The 20,859-nt window shown below is 52.9% G+C and overlaps 2 protein-coding genes and 1 long non-coding RNA gene across 4 annotated transcripts; 2 read left to right on the forward strand and 1 right to left on the reverse strand.

Moving 5' to 3' along the window:
• LOC123445282 lies at window positions 1-1,884 on the reverse strand. Of its 2 annotated transcripts, XR_006631072.1 has the most exons (3): window positions 1,165-1,884; window positions 739-974; window positions 1-424 (listed from the first exon to the last, which is right to left on the reverse strand). It is a non-coding gene; the product is annotated as an uncharacterized LOC123445282 (long non-coding RNA). The 2 variants fall into 2 exon arrangements; XR_006631071.1 differs by having other exon boundaries at window positions 1-974.
• A 6,381-nt stretch (window positions 1,885-8,265) lies between these two features.
• Window positions 8,266-12,855, forward strand: LOC123445283 (disease resistance protein RPP13-like). Its single transcript, XM_045122247.1, has 2 exons — window positions 8,266-9,813; window positions 10,313-12,855. The coding sequence occupies exons 1-2, from the start codon at window positions 9,296-9,298 to the stop codon at window positions 12,621-12,623; spliced, it is 2,829 nt and encodes a 942-aa protein (XP_044978182.1). The 5' UTR covers window positions 8,266-9,295; the 3' UTR covers window positions 12,624-12,855.
• A 3,947-nt stretch (window positions 12,856-16,802) lies between these two features.
• Window positions 16,803-18,118, forward strand: LOC123445284 (probable glutathione S-transferase GSTU6). The gene has a single exon (XM_045122248.1). It carries the CDS (start codon window positions 17,319-17,321, stop codon window positions 18,021-18,023), a length of 705 nt encoding a protein of 234 aa, XP_044978183.1. The 5' UTR covers window positions 16,803-17,318; the 3' UTR covers window positions 18,024-18,118.
• The last annotated feature ends 2,741 nt before the right edge of the window (window positions 18,119-20,859 follow it).

The following is a 20,859-nucleotide window of genomic DNA, read 5'->3' on the forward strand; positions in this document are numbered from 1 at the left end:
TAATAGAAAAGTTGAGCTAAACAATTAACTTTGAACTGTTATTGTGATAAGTTACGGTTACAAAATACGATCCTACAAAAATGTACCATGCAACCTTACTTTCAGAAGTGTGTATACAACTGCAATGTAAATTGGGATGGTGATAATAAATAATTAAACCAAGATCATATTTTTGCAAAAGCTAATGATGTTTTTGTGATGTAAATACATATCTTGTCGTTCCTGGAGATTCCCTGTACCAGGAAAATAAAGGTTATGTTCAATTGTTGTTCCATTTGCCTTTGATAGTTCAACTAATCCAGAATCTCACTCCAGTATAAGGTTCGCTACATCGTAGTGGCCTCTAATCGCCGCAGTTATCAAAGGAGTCATATTTTGATTGGCCAAACGTTTTCCCAAGGGATCGATCATGGTCCAGGAGTACCTTCACAATATTTACAAGCAGTGTCAGACGTCCAATTTTCTTGCTCATTAGCTTGTGTAGGCAATGGCACACTGCAGTTATCATAAAGAGTAGGTAAATTTCAGCACTGCAAAACAAATACAATTGGATCCATGGAGATTGATCAAAGACCCACAAAACCATGGCGATCAATTAATTTAGAAATCCATAAACCCCTTTCTTCATTCAAACGATGAGATTCTAGTCTAGACACAATATCCAAAGCTCCCTTGTTCCCATGTAAAAATATGACCCATCAGAACTGGTTTAGTATTGAAGTGTTTGTCAATGCTCACCTCCGTGGCCTTCCTTTGCAGTGACACGCAGAGCTCAGAATCCTGATTTATTCTTCCTCGCAAGGCTCTCCTTGTGAGAGTGCTTGAGCAACTCGGTGACAATGTTGATGAACCCTTTCTCAGCTATGATGAGCAGTGTGGTCTCCCATCTCGTTGACCATGGCAGCGCAGATCTCCGCCTTGCTGTTGAATTTTTCCCTGGTGCCGCTCGTCTGCGCGTCAACTTTGGAGATGATCTGGTGCACGGAGTCAAGGTCCGCGCAATAGTCAATATGTGAGAACATGGTCAGGCTTAGTTTTACATACCATTTGGGTAAGATTTAATTTGATGGCAATAGTCAATATTATATACATAGCCAGTAGCATGAATCGTATAAATCATGGCTAGGATAATAAGATGACATGTATGAGAACATGGAAGCTAACCTCGCAGCAAACATTGCAAATCGTGAGCTTTAGGATTCGAATACCTCAACTGAGATCTAAAAGCACCTGATGGTATGGAGAAGATTTGCAAATCTACTTTAGTCCTTAGGATTCCCCAAACAAATACACCAGAACCAATGGCCTGTGACGGATTGGAAGGAAAAAAAAGATAGAATCAATCAGAACGGATCTAACTATGGCCGCCTCGTCACGAATCATGGCAGGCTCCATCGGCTAGGGTTCCGCCTGTACCTCCTGCTTCACCCGCGAGCGGCAGTGTTGAGTTGGGTTCACATCACACCCTTGTTCTCTCCCACCTAGAAAGTCGACGCTTCAGCCCATCCTCCATGAGGAAGGAAAGAAAGGATGTGAAGGTCTGGACGCCGCATATCTTTCCTGACCTGATCACCTGGATTGATGGGAGGGGTAGTTTGCCGTCGTCCCCGCTCACTTTGCACTTGTCGGTCCAGACCTCCAGGTTCCAGAGGCGTCGTCGATGGGGGATGCGAAGATGTATGCGTGGATGGGGGATGCGAAGACGTCGGGGTGGATGGGGGATGCAAGGGCGACGGCACTAGGCTGTGGTGTGGGCGCTGATGCGATTGGGGTGCGAGCTGGACGGCGTGGTGTGGATGAAAGGATGGGGGCAATGGCACTGGGCGGAGGCGTGAGGGTGGTGGTGCTGCTTGAAGCGCGACCACGATATGGATGGCGAGTGCGGTGCGGCGGCTGAGAAGAACGCACATCGACCGCTCTCTGTTGTCAGCTAAAATGGGCTGCCCGACGGCCCAGTTAACCACAAGCCTTCTCTTCGGCCTCGGGAGCGGCTGCCCATAGAACAGCCGGGCCAGATGCGGGAGAGATGTTTTACACATCAGATCCGACGGCCAGTAACGTTCAGATCATGAGAACGGACGGCCAGAAACGTGAATCGATGAGAGAGCTCGCTTTAGGTTTAGTTTTACTGTTCTTAATGCACGGAATAGGAGCCGGTGTCATGTACTTCCTTCATTACTAAATATAAGTTTTTTAAGACATTTTATTAATAGTCTACGTACGAAACAAAATAAATGAATTTACATTTTAAAATATGTCTATATGCATTCGTATATGGACCTCTTGTGAAACCTCTAGAAAGACTTATATTTATAAACGGAGGGAGTATGTGACAATGTGGGCTCATTATGCAAGCTTCAATTCTCATATGGATGTGAATGCATTTCACTGTAACACACATAATCGTGAACCAATGAAGTCATTTCTAATGGGGTCGTACATAGTAGGCTCCTCCTCGCAAATCTACTTTCGTACATGAATTTTTATATTCAATGTTGATTAACTTAAATTCCAACTCTTTATAAGATTTTTTCATTATTTTATTAAAGTTTGCAATCATTTCAGCAACATCTCAACAAACTTAGAAATTTATGAAAATATAGATTTTAAATTATTTAAATTGCTATGTTTGTTGTTATATATGTACTGTATTGTACTTTCAACATTGGGAATGACTAGATATAAGTTGCCTAATTCCCGAGTTTGGGTGTGTCGACCATTTTGGGACGTTGGATGCAAATCCAACGGCACGCAACCTTTCTTCTTGTTTCAGCTCATCTTCTTATTTTGAACTGCCTAGCTATTGTTGACCTAACTGCCTGATGTCGCCACCCACGGTCGGTGGCACTCAAGGACAGCCTCGTCGCATTGCCGTCCCCCCAACCACGAGCCATCGTTGTGTTGTCGCTCCCTCGGCAATCCCTCTAGCATCGGCGTTGACGAAGATTTTCTCCAAGGAAGTTGCACCACCGCCCCACCACCTTCCCCCATCATTGTTGTTCTCCCACTCCCACCCCCACCCCACCCTAAGATAGATGATGGAGCAGTCCACCGGCGACCTCCTTCCTTCTCCTTCCTTTCCTCCAGCCTCCCTCCGACAAAGTTCAAAATGGACTAAACCAAAAATGAAAGTCAACCTATTGTGTTCAACAATAACTATGTGCTATGTGGAGCATCACTCTACCAGGATAACCGCATGTGTGAAAATATTGGAAACTCACCCCCCCCCCCCCGTATCCCCGCGTCGCCTTCCCGTGCAGGGCGCCCTGGGCGGCCGTCCCTCCCCTAATCGTTGAGCGCCCCTCCCTTCCCTCGTCGTCCAGCGCCCTCCCCCTCACTCTCCCCCCTTGCCGCTGTCATCGGTTGGTGTGGCGAGGCACCATGGTGTGGCTGGCGGTGGCGGCCCCTCCCTTCCCCATCGCGGAATCCGGCTCGGGCAGGCGTTACCATCGGTGGTGTATATCGACGGCGGCGCTCCAGTGCAAATCCGGTGGTGGCGAAGCGATGGTGCAGCCCCTTGGCGACGGTTGTGGGTGGCGTCGACGGGTTGACCGGCGGCACCCTTCCAACCCAGATTTGGGCCCTTTGGGCTTGATATGGGCAGATCTGGCCTTCAATGTGCCGCTTCCGGTTGGACAAGGGAGCTACGGGTGATGGGGGCAGCGGCTCTTGTGCCGCGTCAGCTATAGCACGGGTGCGGGAGCTTAGCGGGCCCGATATCGGACCCATTTGGCAATTGGCCTCACGTTCTCCTGCTCGTGTGTTTGGTCTGCTATTGCATGAGTCTGTGGAGGTTGTCCATTGCCACGCGAATGCGGTGCTGTCGGTCCCTGTCTCGAGTGGCTTTGGTTTGGTCTGGGGTGCCTTGCAGCGTTTATCTGGAGAGACGACGGTGGTGTCCTCGTGACTATGGTGGCGCATGTTAGTTGGCGGTAGGCATGGTGGAACCGACGTTGGTCCTGGGTGGTGGGTATGAGAGGTCAGGAGAAATCCCTTCTGGCCTGGCCAGTGCCGATGCGGTGATGCGTGTGGGCGCTGCCACCCTTCCTAAAGGGCGTCACTTTTACCTCCCCCTCCCCTACGTGTATCGGAAGAAATCCTAGGACTCGTACGGGCAGCAACGCATCATCATCGCGGTCCTTCTTAAAGGTGTTGCTTGATACGCGACAACTCGATGGTATTGGAGTAGGATGGAATTATCCCGTAAATGCAACGGTTACGGGATACTACAACCTTCGCTGATCTGGTGCTGCTAGCATTCTTTTCTCTTGTTTTTCTTTTGTTTTTTGTGTGATTGTGTTGTCGACCCAAGCATAGTATTGTATAGGACGGTTGCTATATTAATATAGCGGCGTGAAAAAGTATTTTTTTTATTTTTCCCTTCCCTCCCGAGATGCTCCCGCGAGCGCCGGGGGGGGGGGGGGACCGTAGCCGCCGAGCGCTCCACCCCCACACCACTCCCTCCTCCCCCGCCGCCGTCGGCTCGCGTTGATGGGCAAAGCCCGGTTGGCGTGGGACGACGTCTTCTGGCAGTGGCGGGGTTGTCGTGGGGCCTCGCGACGTAGCAGCGGGCGCATGGGGTGGCGGCATGGCTTCCGGGAGGCGGCATGTCGCCGTCCTGCGCTCGGTGGTGCGCCGCGGTTGGGTGCTCCGGATTCAGAGGAGGCTCGCAGTCGAGTTCCTGTCTAGATCTGGCCGGATCTGTGGTGGGTGGTCGGCCGACGGCGCGGGCAGGTGCTCTGCAGTGGTGGCGTGTGTTGGGGAACGTCGCATGGGAAACAAAAATTTTCCTACGCGCACGAAGACCTATCATGGTGATGTCCATCTACGAGAGGGGATATTCGATCTACGTACCCTTGTAGACCGCACAGCAAAAGTGTTAAGAAACGCGGTTGATGTAGTGGAACGTCCTCACGTCCGTCGATCCGCCCCGCAATCAGTCCCACGATCTAGTGCCGAACGGACGGCACCTCCGCGTTCAGCACACGTACAGCTCGACGATGATCTCGGCCTTCTTGATCCAGCAAGAGAGACGGAGAGGTAGATGAGTTCTCCGGCAGCGTGACGGCGCTCCGGAGGTTGGTGGTGATCTAATCTCAGCAGGGCTCCATCCGAGCTCCGCAGAAACGCGATCTAGAGGTAAAACCATGGAGATATGTGGTCGGGCTGCCGTGGCAAAGTTGTGTCAAATCAGCCCTAAAACCTCCGTATATATAGGGGGAAGAGGGGGAGCCTTGCCTTGGGGTCCAAGGACCCCAAAGGAGTTCGGCCGAGCCAAGGGGGGCAACCCTCCCCTTCCAAACCGAGTCCAACTAGGTTTGGAAGGAGGAGTCCTTCCCCCTTTTCCCACCTCCTCTTTTTTTTCTCTTTGATTTTCTTCCTATGGCGCATAGGGCCTTCTTGGGCTGTCTAAGGGCTGGTGCACCATCCCCAAGGCCTATGGGCTTCCCCGGGGTGCCCCCCCCCCCCGGTGAACACCCGGAACCCATTCGTCATTCCCGGTACATTCCCGGTAACTCCTAAAACCTTCCGGTAATCAAATGAGGTCATCCTATATATCAATCTTCGTTTTTGGACCATTCTGGAAACCCTCGTGACGTTCGTGATCTTATCCGGGACTCCGAACAACATTCGGTAACCAACCATATAACTCAAATACGCATAAAACAACGTTGAACCTTAAGTGTGCAGACCCTGCGGGTTCGAGAACTATGTAGACATGACCCGAGTGACTCCTCGGTCAATATCCAATAGCGGGACCTGGATGCCCATATTGGATCCTACATATTCTACGAAGATCTTATCGTTTGAACCTCAGTGCCAAGGATTCATATAATCCCGTATGTCGCTCCCTTTGTCCTTCGGCATGTTACTTGCCCGAGATTCAATCGCCAGTATCCGCATACCTATTTCAATCTCGTTTACCGGCAAGTCTCTTTACTCGTTCTGTAATACAAGATCCCGCAACTTACACTAAGTCACATTGCTTGCAAGGCTTGTGTGTGATGTTGTATTACCGAGTGGGCCCCGAGATACCTCTCCGTCACACGGAGTGACAAATCCCAGTCTCGATCCATACTAACTCAACGAACACCTTCGGAGATACCTGTAGAGCATCTTTATAGTCACCCAGTTACGTTACGACGTTTGATACACACAAAGCATTCCTCCGGTGTTAGTGAGTTATATGATCTCATGGTCATAGGAACAAATACTTGACACGCAGAAAACAGTAGCAACAAAATGGCACGATCAACATGCTACATCTATTAGTTTGGGTCTAGTCCATCACATGATTCTCCTAATGATCTGATCCCGTTATCAAGTGACAACACTTGCCTATGGTCAGGAAACCTTGACCATCTTTGATCAACGAGCTAGTCAACTAGAGGCTTACTAGGGACAGTGTTTTGTCTATGTATCCACACATGCACTGTGTTTCTAATCAATACAATTATAGCATGGATAATAAACGTTTATCATGAACAAAGAAATATAATAATAACTAATTTATTATTGCCTCTAGGACATATTTCCAACAGCGTGCTCTACGGGCGTCGGCCTTGCAGGGGCCGGTGCTAGGGACGACGCGTTTTGCGACCATGGGTAGCAAGCACGGGCCTGGTCTGGTCGGTGGCACGAGATCCGGCGGCCGGTGGCCTTGGTGGTGCTTCAATCCCTTCCCGCGGGCGTGGAGGCGGGGCCGAGGGTGGTTGGTGGTTATCTTGGTGCTGGGCGATGGGAATGAGTTTGCTTGAGGGGCCGATGCGGGGCCGGCGCGCCGGAGTGGATGCTTGATGGTCGGAGTTGCCGACTGCCATGTTTGTCCCTCTTCCATTGCGGCGGCGGCCATCGTCTGTGGGTGCATTCGCTGGTACTAGGCCGACGGTGCAGGCTGGTCGTCGGGACAGGAGTTGACATAGTCCTCTTGCCCGGGACTGGCTACTCCTCGTGCAACTTTGGGTCTGCTCCGACCATCCCAAGATGGGAGTTTGTGGTTGGATGGGGAGGCGTCTTCTCGTTGTGGCATCGGTGAAGATCTGTGGCATTGGTGGATGGTACTTCGGGTTGTCGGCTGGCGGGTAAGTGCTTGAAACTGCGGACTTGGCGTTGTTAGAGTTGTTTCTCCATGACGACCGTCGGCAGTCACTCGGTGATGTCTCCTCCGGTTCAGTGCGACTGGCGGAGTCTGTGGGCGTGGGCGCCCCTACGGTGGTGGCGCTGACCCCGACCCTATGACTGGTGCCGGGCTTTTCCTGCCGTGGGATCTGCACTATGAGGCGAGCGGGTGACGAGGTATCGGGGCTTGGATGCTGGGGCAGCAGCCCTGGAAGGCGGCTCGCATGGTGGGCCCTTTGGCGGACACCATGGCGGGCGGTTCACATGGTGGGCCCTTTGGCGGACACCATGGCGGCGGTGGTGGCTATGTATCTTGGCCGTGTGGGTGGTGAGGGCTATGACGAAAGGTGACTCGGGCGTTCTTTGCCTCTAGCGGTGGTGGCGCCCTGATCCGGACCTGGGAGTTGATCTCATCACTCTTTCCCTGAAGACCTCGGTGGCACGGGTGAGTTATCGAGCGAAAGCTCTGCGCTTGGTCGCCAACAACGACGACGCATGCGGGCGATGTTCTCTTCTTGAAGACGTTATTATGGGGACTCTCTCTGTGTCAGACTCCGGGTGAAAACCTTTGTCCGTCATGGACTCGACATCGGCGTCGCTTCGCGTCGTTATCTCTCTTGAGGACGGTGTTGTGGAATGTAGGGGGGGTAGGGTGTAGTGTGGTTGAGTTTTCGGTTTTCCCTGTACTCCTTTTCGACCGCGTCGCGTGTTCGTGGCTTGGCCATCTTGGGATGGGCGTTGTGTGAGGGTTACCCACCATTTTGTATCGTTCGGCCATGTACTCTGATGTGTGTTCGCTTTATTTATAAAGCGGGACAAAAGCCTATTTTAAGAAAAGAAAAAACTATTTCCAAAGCATCGCTATACTTGGTATTTGCTGAAGGAACCTATCAAGATGGGAATGGCCGACCCGGACCTAGCCTTGGACCTGGTCCTGTGTCCCCAAGGTCAATATGTGAGGCCATGGGTCGGCTCATTTCATCATAATGTCATGGCCTCATTGGCCCGTTGGGTATACAATGCCGACCCAAATTCAGTAAATTCAAATTCGTTGTACTAAAAAAATACCTATGATACACCACCAAACAACAAGAAAAGAGTAGTCTTTATCAGCACCAAAAAAAATCCACGTTTACAGTTTATAAGATTGACAAAAACTCCTATACATATACATACCAAAACTAGAGCCAACACTGAAATTATTATAGAATCACAGTGAAGCTATAGGAGTCTCACATGTACGTAGTGAAGCTTCAGAATCATTATATGCACTGAAACTCCAACTAGATCTACACTGAATTTTGTAATAATTTATAGAATCTACTACACTGAAACTCCTACTATAGAATGTACATATACGCATTGACCAAGAACCAAAACAGGACGATCGGATGTGTGGTTGGCTTGCAATTGTGCTGGGAAGTGGGAATGGGAGGAAGCTGGCAAGAGTGAGCACAATCCGAAGACCGGAAAGACTAGCGTGTGGTGAGCTAGCCAAGTTGAAGAGGAAGAGGACGGCTACCGAGATGACGAGCTCAACGGTGTCGAAGGCTTTCGGGCGGAGAGCTTGACGGCGACCAGGACCGTCGGACGATGAACTCGACGCCGACCGAAACAACGAACATGAGGCGCACCATGAGGAATGCCGACGACGACAGAGATGCTCGGGGCGACCAGCAGCAACTAGACATAGCGATTTGATTGGATCAAACCATCTGATCCATCGGGTCTCACACGACCAGCTCCATTGACCCGTAAATAATTTAAGGCCGGCCCACTTGACCCACTGATCTCGATTATTTGGGCCGGGTCAGTGACCCAGCTGGTCGACCCGGCCCATTCCCATCTTGAGGAACCTACGAATGTGGAAGCACGTGTGCACGGTCGATGTTGTTCGTTTCTCCTTGGCTTACACTGACAGCACCTTCTTACCACCCCCAACCATCTCAGCTGCACTGCACATGCACAGATCGATCCAGTATATACTACCCGCCACTAAACCAACGAGCTTCCCACAGCTCCCTGTCGCCGGCGCCACCATTGACCTTGACTCCACCAAACTCCATCCAAGCCCAGAACCCCGAGGGAGATATCCGCCTCGCTCCGGTTCAGGCTGAGAGGTGGGAGCCAGAGACCACACACAGCGAGCGGGCGAGCAAGAACAGCGCGGAGAGCGATGGCGGAGACGGCGATCACGACGGTGCTGGCGAAGGTGGCGGAGCTGGTGGCGTGGGAGGCGGCGGTGCTGCTGGAGGTGGGGGACGACGTGCGCCTGCTCCGCGACAAGCTCGAGTGGCTCCACACCTTCATCCGCGACGCCGACCGCAGGCGCCGCCTCCGCGACGACGAGTTCGTCGCCGTCTGGGTGCGCCAGACCCGTGACGTCGCCTTCGAGGCCGAGGACGCGCTCGACGACTTCCTCCACCGAGCCGGGCGACACCGTAGACGCCGCAGCAGCCCGGCCCCGCCGCTCCCCGGCACGGGGGCGCGCTGCTCTGGGTGGCGCTGGAGCTGGCGCCGCTGGCGACCACGCTGCGCGGGGCTGCAGGTCGCGCTCCGCCACGACCTCTCGGCGCGCGTCCGCCAGATCAGGAAGCGGCTCGACGAGATCTCCGCCAACCGCGCCGCCTACCACATCGAGCACGCCGCCTCGCCCGCCTGGGCCGCCTCCTCCGCCACCACCCTCGCCGCCTGGTACGCAGCGCACGCACGCACGCCCGCCCCCAAAATCAGTCGTGTTCGTTCGTCCACTCTGGTTCTTTCTTTCAGCCAAAATCAACGCCCAAAATCAGAGACAAAATCAATAACCAAAAAGAAGAGTTGAAAGATACGAACCTACTTGTTGGTACTGTGATTTGTTCCTTGATTATTCTGCTGTCTTTTATCATCGTCTTGTTCTGGGAGCAAAGATTCTGCTGAACTATCACGCAGCTTGCAGAATTGTAGTTTTTTACACTCTGAAAATGACATCAAACACATTCATGATTAATGTGCAACAGGCACTTTCACTGATTGCCTGAGTTAGGCAATGTGGATTATGCTGTATTGTCAAGCTACTTTGTTTTATAAATCCAGGGCTCATTGCCACTCTGAAAATGACATCAAATTATAAGCTGTCACTGTTCCGGCAATGGAAGTAGTTCTAGCTAACAATGACTCAAGCAGCTGACTGGCTTGGTGAATTTGGATGCAGGGACGACCTGGAAGAGTACACAGTCGGCTTCGGCAAGTACAGCGACATGCTCAAGGAGCAGCTCCTCGACGTCGACACCGTCCCCGGCCGCGCCCTCGTCTCCATCGTCGGCGAGAGTAGCATCGGCAAGACCACGCTCGCGCGCAAGGTCTACCAGAGCCCCGAGGTCCGCAACCACTTCGCCATACGCACCTGGACCGTGCTCCCTCCCAACAGCCGCCCGGCCGACGTGCTCCGCGACATCCACCGGCAAGCCACTTCACAGCTCCGCCGGTCCCCGTCCAACGGCCAGAACGCGGAGGACGGCGGCTGCGACGCCAAGGGCGGCAAGGACATCAGCAACTCGCTGTTCCGGAACATGACCGGCAGGCGGTACCTTGTCGTCGTGGACGGCAGCATCGCGGTCGCCGACTGGAACAGCCTCCGGACGTCGCTCCCCGACGAGGGCAATGGCAGCAGGGTGGTGTTGGTCACCGATGCGGCGGGGCTCGAGGTGGTGGGCTATGCCGCCGGTCCGACGTACGACCCCATCGAGCTCCCGCGGCTCAGCGCGGAGAACACGTACGAGTTGTTCCGGCGCCGCGTGTTCGGCCACCGCGGTGACTGCCCCGGCCGCTACAAGTCGAGGTACTACCAGGACGTGTTCCGGATCACCCGCGGCCTGCCGCTCTCCATCGTCATCCTCGCCGGCGTGCTCCGGTCAAAGGAGCTGCCTGCGGAGTGGGACCAGGTGATGGCGCAGCTGCTGGCGGCCAAGGACCAGCCGCAGCATTGCAAGAGCGGGAGCGGCGGGGCCAGGAAGATCATGTCGCTGGCGTTCGACGACCTGCCGCACCACCTCAAGTCATGCTTCCTCTACTTCGCGGCAATGCCCGAGAGCGCCCCAGTGGACGCGGCGAGGCTGGTGCGGCTGTGGGTGGCCGAGGGATTCGTGCGGCCGCGGCGCGGGAGCACCATGGAGGAGGTCGGGCAGGGTTACCTCAAGGAGCTCATCTCCCGGTGCATGGTGCAGTTGGTGGACAAGGACGAGTTCAGCACCGTGACGGCGGTGGTGGTGCACGACCGCCTCCACGCTTTCGCGCAGGAAGAGGCTCAGGAGGCGTGCTTCGTCGAGAGCCACGACAGCACCGACGTGCTCGCCCCGGCCACCGTGCGCCGCCTCGCCGTCCAGAACACCACGGACAGGCACGTCCACCTCGGCAACGCGCTGCCCAAGCTCCGCACCATCGTCTGCGACTTTGCCAACGGCGGTGCCGCCAAGCCCAGCGTCTGCATCCACTCCACCGACCTGGGCTTCCTCCACGCGTCCAAGTTCCTCCGCGTCATCGACATTCATGGCCTTGAGCTCAAGAAGCTTCCGGACGAGCTCGGCTCGATGATCCACATAAGGTACCTGGGTCTCCAGTGCGGGCAGCTGGAGAGGCTGCCGAGCACGATAAGCAAGCTGGTGAACCTGCAGTCGCTGATCCTCAAGGGCCGGAGCGGCGGCGTGCTGGGCGTGACCGCCGCGTTCTGGACGATCCCGACGCTGCGGCACGTGGTGGCGCCGTTCGCGCTGCCCAGGTGCCTGGGCGACCTGTACAGCCTCCAGACGCTCCACGGCGTGCAGCCGCGCTGCTGGGACACGCGCGCCATCGCCGGCAACCCGCTGGGGAGGGCCACGAACCTCCGGTCGCTGGAGCTGAGCGGGCTGACGGCCGCGCACGCCGGCGCGCTGATGACGGCTCTGGAGAGCCTGGACCTGCTGGTGCACCTGGTGCTGCAGGGCGAGTCTCTGCCGCCGGCCGTGTTCACCGTCGCGAGCCTGCGGCGGCTGCAGAGCCTGAGGCTGGTGGGGGCCATGGACGCACCGGAGGAGGAGGATGAGGACGCCGGCGACGAGGTGGCGATCCGGTACATCCGGCCGAACCTGACGCGGCTGTCGATGTGGGGCACGATGGTGGGGCAGGGGTTCGTGGACATGCTGGGCGAGCTGCCGAGCCTGGCGGAGCTGACGCTGATGTGGGGCGCGTACGAGGGCGAGCGGCTGGAGTTCGGGGACGGCGCGTTCCGGAGCCTGCAGAAGCTGAGGCTGGGGCTGCCGGACCTGGAGGAGTGGGCGGTGAGCGCGGGGTCGATGGCGGCGCTGGGCCGGCTGACGCTGCTGCGGTGCGCCAAGATGGAGATGCTCCCGGAGGCGCTGGGCGGGATGAAGGAGCTGGAGGAGGTGGTGCTGTACAGCATGCCCAAGATGGTGGGGAGGATCAAGGAGGACGGCGGCCAGGACCACCACAAGATCAAGCACGTCCCCGTCATCCAGACCATCTGGTAGATCCGATCGCCATCCTTCTGTCTCATCCGATCAAGGAAGGAGAAGGAGGGCATTCTTGCTGTTCTAGTGTTGTTAGCATGCTGCATCAGCCTTCTTCTGTATCGTCGAATGAAAAGCACGTTGTGTGTTCTGTCTCTGCTGTTCTTGACAGGAACGTTTAAAACTATGTATCTGTGGGAATGACTATAGCTCCGACACTGGTTACCTGCAGGAATTGCAAATTTCACATCGACTGGTTTCTTTCGCACCATCGCTCGACGAATAGCAAAACATTTTCTATTTAATTTTATTTATGATAAGGTTTATCCATGGCAGAGTTGCTAATATCTTAGAGCATCTACAAACCGGACCCTTTGAAACTAGCACAACATCATAAAACAAACGGCCGCTCCTCGTCGCTCGCGGGAGAGCGGGGAGGCGAGACCTAGCGCCGCCGGCTCCAGCCTCCCCCGCCCTCCGTCCCTCCCTCGCCGCCACCGGCTCGTACCGTCGGGCTTTGCCCGGCCGGCTTCGGTGGCGGCGGGGCCTCTTCCCCTTCCTCGCGGTGGGCCGGCGCGGGACGGCACCATGGCTCGGATGCGCGCGATTCTGCATGACGACGCGGTGCGGCTGCATCCGGTACGACACGACAATGGTGTCATGGGGTGGAGGCGCGGGCGGCTGCTCGTCGGGGGCGAGGTGGGGCATGCCTGCGCGGTTGGCGGGTTTGGGCGTCCCCGCCTAGATCTGGACCGGGTGGATGCTCTGCCAGCAGGCGGCGCGGGCTGAAGCGGCATACACCGGCCGCCGCTGGTGGCTGTGGCTGCTGGAGGTGTCCGGCGTGGCGTCGTGCTCCTTGCTGGGGTGGTCTAGCGGATCTGGCCCGTCGGCCTCTTCGACGGGGAGGTCTGGTGCTCGGTGGCTCTCCGGGGCCGGTGGCGCGGTGGTTTGGTGGGAGGCGTGTGTGCTAGCGGATGTGCTGTGCGTGGGGTTGTGGTGTTGGGAGGTGCTCCGGGCAAAAGCTTGCCGGACAAGAGCTTGTCGGCCGACGATGTCGGCGTCTGTGGACGTTGTCTCACCTCTTTGGAGGCACCGTTGAGAAGTTCTCTCCCTACACACCCTCGGATCCAGTTCTTTGGGTGAAAACCTTAGGCCTGGTTGGTCCGAACGACGCCGTCGGCATCGTCGCTTCCTCCTTGGGGGAGTCATCTTGAAGAGCTTTGGATCTCGTTTGCACTCTCCAGGGGCTAGACACTCGCGACACTGTGGTCGACTGGGGCTCGTCTGGCAATGTGGATGATCTGCGCGGTTTCTTGTGTGGCAACGATGGCCCCTTCAAGCGGAGTAGGTTTTGCTATTGGGTTCTGGTAGTTGGTCTCGTCCGACGTGTTCGAGGGGTCGCCGTGCCTCTCTTGTCTTCTGAAGTCGAAGCTGTTTGAGGGGGATCCTTGTGGCGACGATGATGTGAACACGGATGGTCGGTTCTGGCGCTGGCTCGACGCAGGTCCAGTGCTTTTCTTCCTTCAATGCTCGTCGGCTGATTCGAAGCTGTCTAGTTGCCGGCGCGTGTGGTGGACTGTTTGGCGTTGTCCGACGCAGGCCTCTATGCTTGTCTGCGGTGGAGGCTACATCGGTGGTCATCGATGGTGAAGTCGGAGTCGCCCTCGCGGAGGCGTGATGACGATGACAACTAATTACAACCTCGACGGAGCTCTTCCCCTAGGCGGCGTGTGTGTGTTCTTGTGTAGGTTGCCAGGTCGCCCTGTGTGCCCTGTTGTGGCGGGGGCATTGTGACGGTTTTAGCCCGGTTTTCCGATTATTAACCGGGCAACTCTCTTCGACCTTTTTTAATGAGATCAGTACCTAAGGGACCGCGTTTCAAAAAAAAAAAAAAACCGACCCCTTCCCTTACCCACCCCAAACGTCTGGGCAGCCTGTCCACCCAACCGCGGTTGCCAAATTCGGGCCAAACATTCGAACTGGCCGACACTCGTCATATCCGACCCATATCTGGGTTGCATTCGGGGACACCCGGTTTGCCCGTCATGTGCGATTGATCGTTAGGGCACGCATAAATTCGCCCATATCCATCCCCGCCATTCCAATTCTTTGCCCGACCATCCCTTCTCCTCTTCTCTTTTGACCTAGTCTGCACATCAGCCACTGGTGTTTCATCACCATTATTGCTCCGCCATCATCCGCAAATCATGGCTTCCCCGTAAGAGGCCCGAGCCCACACCGTTGCCGATCAACCGGTCAAGGTTGCCACCATAGGACGCAGTCCCCGTATGTGCAATTCACCCATATACACCCCGCGCTCTATGTGTTCCATGAAATGTATGATCCAATTTTTTTTCTTTTGGTCACTACTTCTAGGAAACTGGTGGATCCATCGTGCAATGGCGGCTATGGAAACCCTGACCTTTACGAATTCATATTCAACGAGGTCATCGGCAGATTCAGACGATGAAGATGCTGAAATGATGAGCATCCAAGAGAAGATTGAGAAGGCAGACGAACACGTCCTAAACTTCAAGGTTTCATAAAGGGTCGGAGAGTTATTCCCTTGTATAGGTTTTCTGGTGCACGGCTTCTGTATACATACCACTTCATGCCCGAGCCAACATACCTTGAACATTTCTTTCGACGTCGCTTGCGGATGAGCAGAAATTTGTTCTTGCGTATAGTGAATGTTGTGCAGATGACTAATGACAACTTGAAGCTGAGGAAGGATTGTTTCACACAAATTTCCTTCTCTCCTCTGCAGAAATATACGGCTTCACTCACGATGCTTGCTTATAGTAAAACCGTAGATGCAATTGATACTAAAATCTGGATGGAAAGAGCACGGTCCTGGCGAACACAGTGCAATTTGCATGCACTATGGTGAAGGTGTTTCGACTAAAGTACCTGAGAGAGCCAACTGTGGAGGACACCGAAAAAATGTTCGTAATTGGAGCAGCAATAGGATTCCCAAGTATGTTAGTTTTAGTTGATTGCATGCGCCGGCAATGAAATAACTATACAAAAGGTTTGTGTGGGCAATATCAAGGTCACTCAAAGAAGCCACCATCATACTTGAAGTAGTGGCATCGAAGAATTTGCGGATGTGGAATGTTTTCTTTGGCATGTCAGGTTTGTGCAGTGATGTCAATGTGCTTCAACGGTCAGCTTTGTTCAACAAACTTTGTGATGGAGAGGCTCCACCATACAACTACACCGTCAACGGGTATAGCTACAACATTACGTACTACCTTGCTGATAGTACCCATCCGCAATGGACGGCGTTTGTGAAGACCATAGCTCATCCTCAAGGCAACAAACAAAGCCACTTTGCAACAATGTACGAGGTCACTGGGAAGGATGTCAAGAAGCTATTTGTAGTGTCCAAGCTCGTCGGGGTAGTATTTGTGGAGCTGCCATGATGTGGAAAGCGGAGGTAATTTGGCATCTCCTGGTATGTTGTGTAATCTTCCTCAAAATGATTGTCGAGGATGAGAGTGAAGAGGCAGCCCACACATATGATTTTGAGAAGCCCGGTGTTTAGGTCCACCTCCCGAAACAAGAGGCGGGGCACATTTCCAACTTTCTGAAGATGTATTGGCAATTGCAAGATCAACATGTGCATATTTAACTTCTCGATGATCTTATCGAGCATATTTGGACCCGAAAATCTGTGATGTTTACTTTTGATTTATCAATTATGCACTATATACAGATTTATGTTTGGATTATGTATTCTTATGTACGAATAATTTATATTTATGTGCACTACTTATTGTTTTGCCAAGATGATCTACGTGCATGTGTTTGTATGTATTTGATGTGCAAAAGTAGATATTGTAGTTGTAAATTGAGTTATTTGCGGGCCGCCTGTCCGTGGATGTGCCGGGATTAGATAATTATGGTTGCAGATGTTCTTAGCACTCGTTCGACGACATTGGGATCGTTGGTCCGACTCTTAGAAGTAAGAATTCTAAGACAATAGCAAAACTTTTTGTAGTAGATAAACAAGTCATTACATCATGACAAAATATTTATATTTTAAAAGATGCATGGATCCCAAAAATTGCAAATAGGAACGGGTCAAAAGTCTCTTATTGATCTAGTCTCCGATTTTCAGAATGAAGAGTTGACGAGACAAACGTTGTGGCCAATTGATGTTTTGTGGGTGTCCGTGATTCCCCTCCGTATGCATAATACAACTGACTTCATTGCTTGGAGTTATATAGGAAATGGATTCTTCACTATTCGATCGGTTTATTTGAAGGGATGAAATCAACAATATGGAAGAAAATTGCAACACACAAATTGTATGGGTAGAATCAATATAAATCCTATTTGGGCTACGATTTGAAAAACTATCTTGTTTGGATTGATTGTGTCCCTACCTTTCTCCCTAACTCTATATGCAACATCTTTGTAATCACTCTGAATAATATCGTCCATCAGTGAAGCGTCACGTGTGATGCCGAGCTAGTCAACCTTCTTCCGTGCAAGCATGCTGCGCACGCCAACGACGACGCACATAGTCATAGACCCGTGCCTCTCCCAGCTTCTCTACCACCAACTGGTCAGCCTAATTTCCTGCTTGTATAAATTAACAACAAGGAGAACGAAGATATTACTACCATATGCACTTACAAATTCAGTTCAGAGCACAGGCACAGGAGAGTAGATAGTGTAATCGTGAGGGGAAGAGATCGGTCGAGAACGATGGCCGGCGAAGGAGAAGGCGTCAAGCTGCTGGGCACCGTGGTGAGCCCGTTCGCGGTCCGCGTGCGCATGGCGCTGCACCTCAAGGGCGTGAGCTACGAGGACCTGGAGCAGGACCTGTTCGACAAGGGCGAGCTCCTCCTCGCCTCCAACCCGGTGCACAAGAAGGTCCCCGTCCTCATCCACGCCGGCAGGCCCGTCTGCGAGTCGCTCGCCATCGTCGAGTACGTCGACGAGGTCTGGGCCGGCGCGGCCTCGCTCCTCCCCGCCGACCCATATGACCGTGCCGTCGCCCGCTTCTGGGCAGCCTACGTCGACGACAAGGTGGTCCATGCGATGTTAGCCATCCTGCGCGCGACCACCAAGGAGGAGCGAGCGGAGAGGCTCGACGCCGCGCTCGCGGCGGTCAAGCCCTTGGAGGACGCCTTCGACGCCTGCTCTGGCGGCAAGGCCTTCTTCGCCGGCGACTCCGTCGGGTACCTCGACGTCGCGCTCGGGTGCCACCTCTTCTGGTTCGAGGCGCTGCGCGAGATGTTCGGCGTGACGGTCGTCGACGCCGGCAGGACTCCGCGCCTGGCCGCCTGGGCTGGAAGGTTCCTGGAGACGGAGACGGCCAAGAAGGCGGCGTCGCCGATTGAGAGCATAGTGGAATACGCCGGGAAGCTGCGGGCTATCTGGGCTGCTATGGCCGCCGCTGCCAAGTAACTTAAAGTGGCTGGGAAGCGAAAATCCATTTACGAGCCTAGGCTCATCTGTAGCCCCGCTAAATAATTTTTCTAAATAAATATTAATTTTAAAAATTAATTTTTTAGGATGATAGATAATTTGATGCGTGAGATCCGTTCTAATTTTAAATTATTTAGACATCTGAACAGCTCTTTATAAAAAATAAAATAAATTCGGAGTTTCTAAAAAGATTTACTGTTTATGCATTGTTTTAATCTGATTTATCTTTTTTGCTAAGAGCTTCTAGGATGTTTAAATGATACAAAACTTAAAGCTATCCTCACATATCAAATTATCTATCATGAAAATTTTTGGCTTTTTTTAAAATTTATTAGTATTATTTTATTTTATTTTATTTTTGTTAGGGTGCAGATAAACCTAGACATCGAAGCGCTGCACTCGCTGGGAAGAGCTTCTTGATTGTACAAGTCCCAAATTGGGTCTCTTTAACAGTTTAACTAGTTTAAATATATGTAGATTTCATCTTTCTGCAGACAGAGTACGCAATAAAATGGTCATATTTTATGAAGTTGTCGCTGAGCAACCCACTTACCTTGTTTATGGGTGGTGTACAACGTTATATGATGTCATAAGAAAAGGAGAAAAAATTGAAAATACACAGCCTTTAGAGTGGAAGTAACATAAAAACACAAGTTCAGGCGATTTGAATTAATACAGACAACTTCAGAGCTAGCAGTGAAAAAAAAATCGAAATTTGTTTGGTTAACCGTTTGATGAGAAATCTCACAAACTAGGCCAAGTTACCATTGACAAGATAGTGACTCGGCTAAATTATGGCTTAAGCCGAGCTCAGCTAACCCGTTCAATTATTATTTTCCGTCACTACTTACTTCTCTTCGTCTCTCGGTTCCTCTCGATCATATCGAGCCAACAAAGAGGTGTCAGTCATAGATTCGCAAAAAAAAAAAAAAAAAGGAGGTGTCAGTCATAGTTGGTGACCTTGTTGGTGATGCCTGACAGGAGAGGTGGTGTCATTTTGAACGGCATATCATCGGTTTAGTACTATGTTAGAAAAACTTTTTGGTTTGACTCTTATATTACATAATGTTTCTATGCTGGCGATGCAGAACCAGGACAAAGGAAAACACAATGTACCCCGTTTATGAACTTTCTGGTTGAGTCGTCTTTGCGCTGGAAAAGATCAACCCAAATGTGACTAGCCTAACAAAAACGATACATATTTTGATACGGATGTAGTACCTTTCATCCATTTTTAATGATTTCTTATGCTTGAAAAATCAAGAAAATAAGTTCCTAGCAAATAACTGTTATGCCGACAGCAATACTCTAACATTAAAGAGTTAATTGCAAAAGAATGCCACAATTCGGGCCGTATTCACAAGTTGGTGTCATCTTTTAATTTTTTTATAAATACGTATCAAGATACATGCCGTAGTTTGCTGATCCTGTATTTCTACGTATAGATGCTCTTTCTGACAGATATGGCCCACTGGTCAGTCTCCTAAAAAAACCGGCCCGGACCGCTTCGATTAGGGAAAAACCGACTATTTCTTTTCATCTAGACCGGACAGGCAAAAAAAAACTTCATCTTGCATCTCCAGACCGAGCCCACCATCTCCCCCATCTCCCCTGCTCCTCCACCCCGCCTCCCCCTCACCGCCGGCGGTTCCCCTGCTCCTCCACCCCGCCTCCCCCTCACCGCCACCACCGTCGGCCACTCCCTCCACCCCCACCAGCACCGCCCCTCCCTCCTCTCGTCGACCGGTAATGCCGCTGCCGGGGCGCGGCCGCAGCCTGCTGCTCCTCGCCGTCGCGTTGTGGTGCTCCACGCTCCGGTGCGCCGTGCCGGACCTCGCGGCGGACCGCGCGGCGCTGCTCGCGTTCCCGGCCGCGATCGGCCCCGGGCTCCCGTGGGACGTGTCGCCGGGGGCGTCGCCGTGCGGGTGGCGCGGCGTCGGGTGCGACAACAGCACCGGAGGCGGGCGCGTCGTCGCCCTGCAGCTCCCCGGCGCTGGCCTGGTCGGTCAGCTGCCGACGGGGACCGTGGGCAACCTCACGGCGCTCAGGACGCTGTCACCCCGTCCGCGCACTTAAGCACTAGGCGCCGGATGGTTACGGGGCACCACTAGTAATGGCTCGCGCGCCAGTGTGCTCCGCCGTGCCGCCCCACTACCGGAACGCCACCCAGCGCATGCTCCGCATTGACTGCCACGCACGCCGCGCACGCCATTCGTCGCTTCACGCACAAGGAGCTCGCGCAGGGGAACCGCCGGCGGTGGTGGTGGGGGTGGAGGGAGTGGCCGGCGGTGGTGGCGGTGAGGGGGAGGCGGGGTGGAGGAGCAGGGGAGATGGTGGGCTCGGTCTGGAGATGCAAGATGAAGTTTTTTTTTTTTTTTGCATGTCCGGTTTAGACGAAAAGAAATAGTCGGTTTTTCCCTGATCGAAACGGTCCGGGTCGGTTTTTTTTAAGAGACTGACCGGTGGGTCATATCTGTTAGAAAGAGCATCTATACGTAGAAATACATGATCTGCAAACTACGGCCTGTATCTTGGTACGTATTTGCAAAAAAATTGAAAGATGACACCAACTTATGAATACGGTCCGAATTATGGTAGTCTTTTGCAATTAACTCAACATTAAACTATCATCATTGCACCGCGTGAAAGTTTCATGGCTTGCGAGGCAATTTTCATTCATCAATTTGGTGTATAAAAATATGACGAGAAAATAGGCGGAAAACAGATGTGACTTCAGTTGTTAACTCGTCATATACACTACTCAGGTTTAGGAATTAGCGTAGCAACCTAACCTGATGACAGACAGCCCTTCAAA

This window comes from Hordeum vulgare, chromosome 3H (genome assembly GCF_904849725.1).
Source record: "Hordeum vulgare subsp. vulgare chromosome 3H, MorexV3_pseudomolecules_assembly, whole genome shotgun sequence".
Taxonomy (NCBI): Eukaryota; Viridiplantae; Streptophyta; class Magnoliopsida; order Poales; family Poaceae; genus Hordeum; species Hordeum vulgare.

What these genes read in the sequence shown, in the direction of transcription:
- LOC123445283 (XM_045122247.1), top strand. Translation starts at nt 9,296, where the DNA reads ATGGCGGAGACGGCGATCACGACGGTGCTGGCGAAGGTGGCGGAGCTG. An exon ending in GCCACCACCCTCGCCGCCTG is followed by an intron (nt 9,814 to 10,312) that starts GTACGCAGCGCA and finishes ATTTGGATGCAG; the next exon opens with GGACGACCTGGAAGAGTACA.
- LOC123445284 (XM_045122248.1), top strand. Translation starts at nt 17,319, where the DNA reads ATGGCCGGCGAAGGAGAAGGCGTCAAGCTGCTGGGCACCGTGGTGAGC.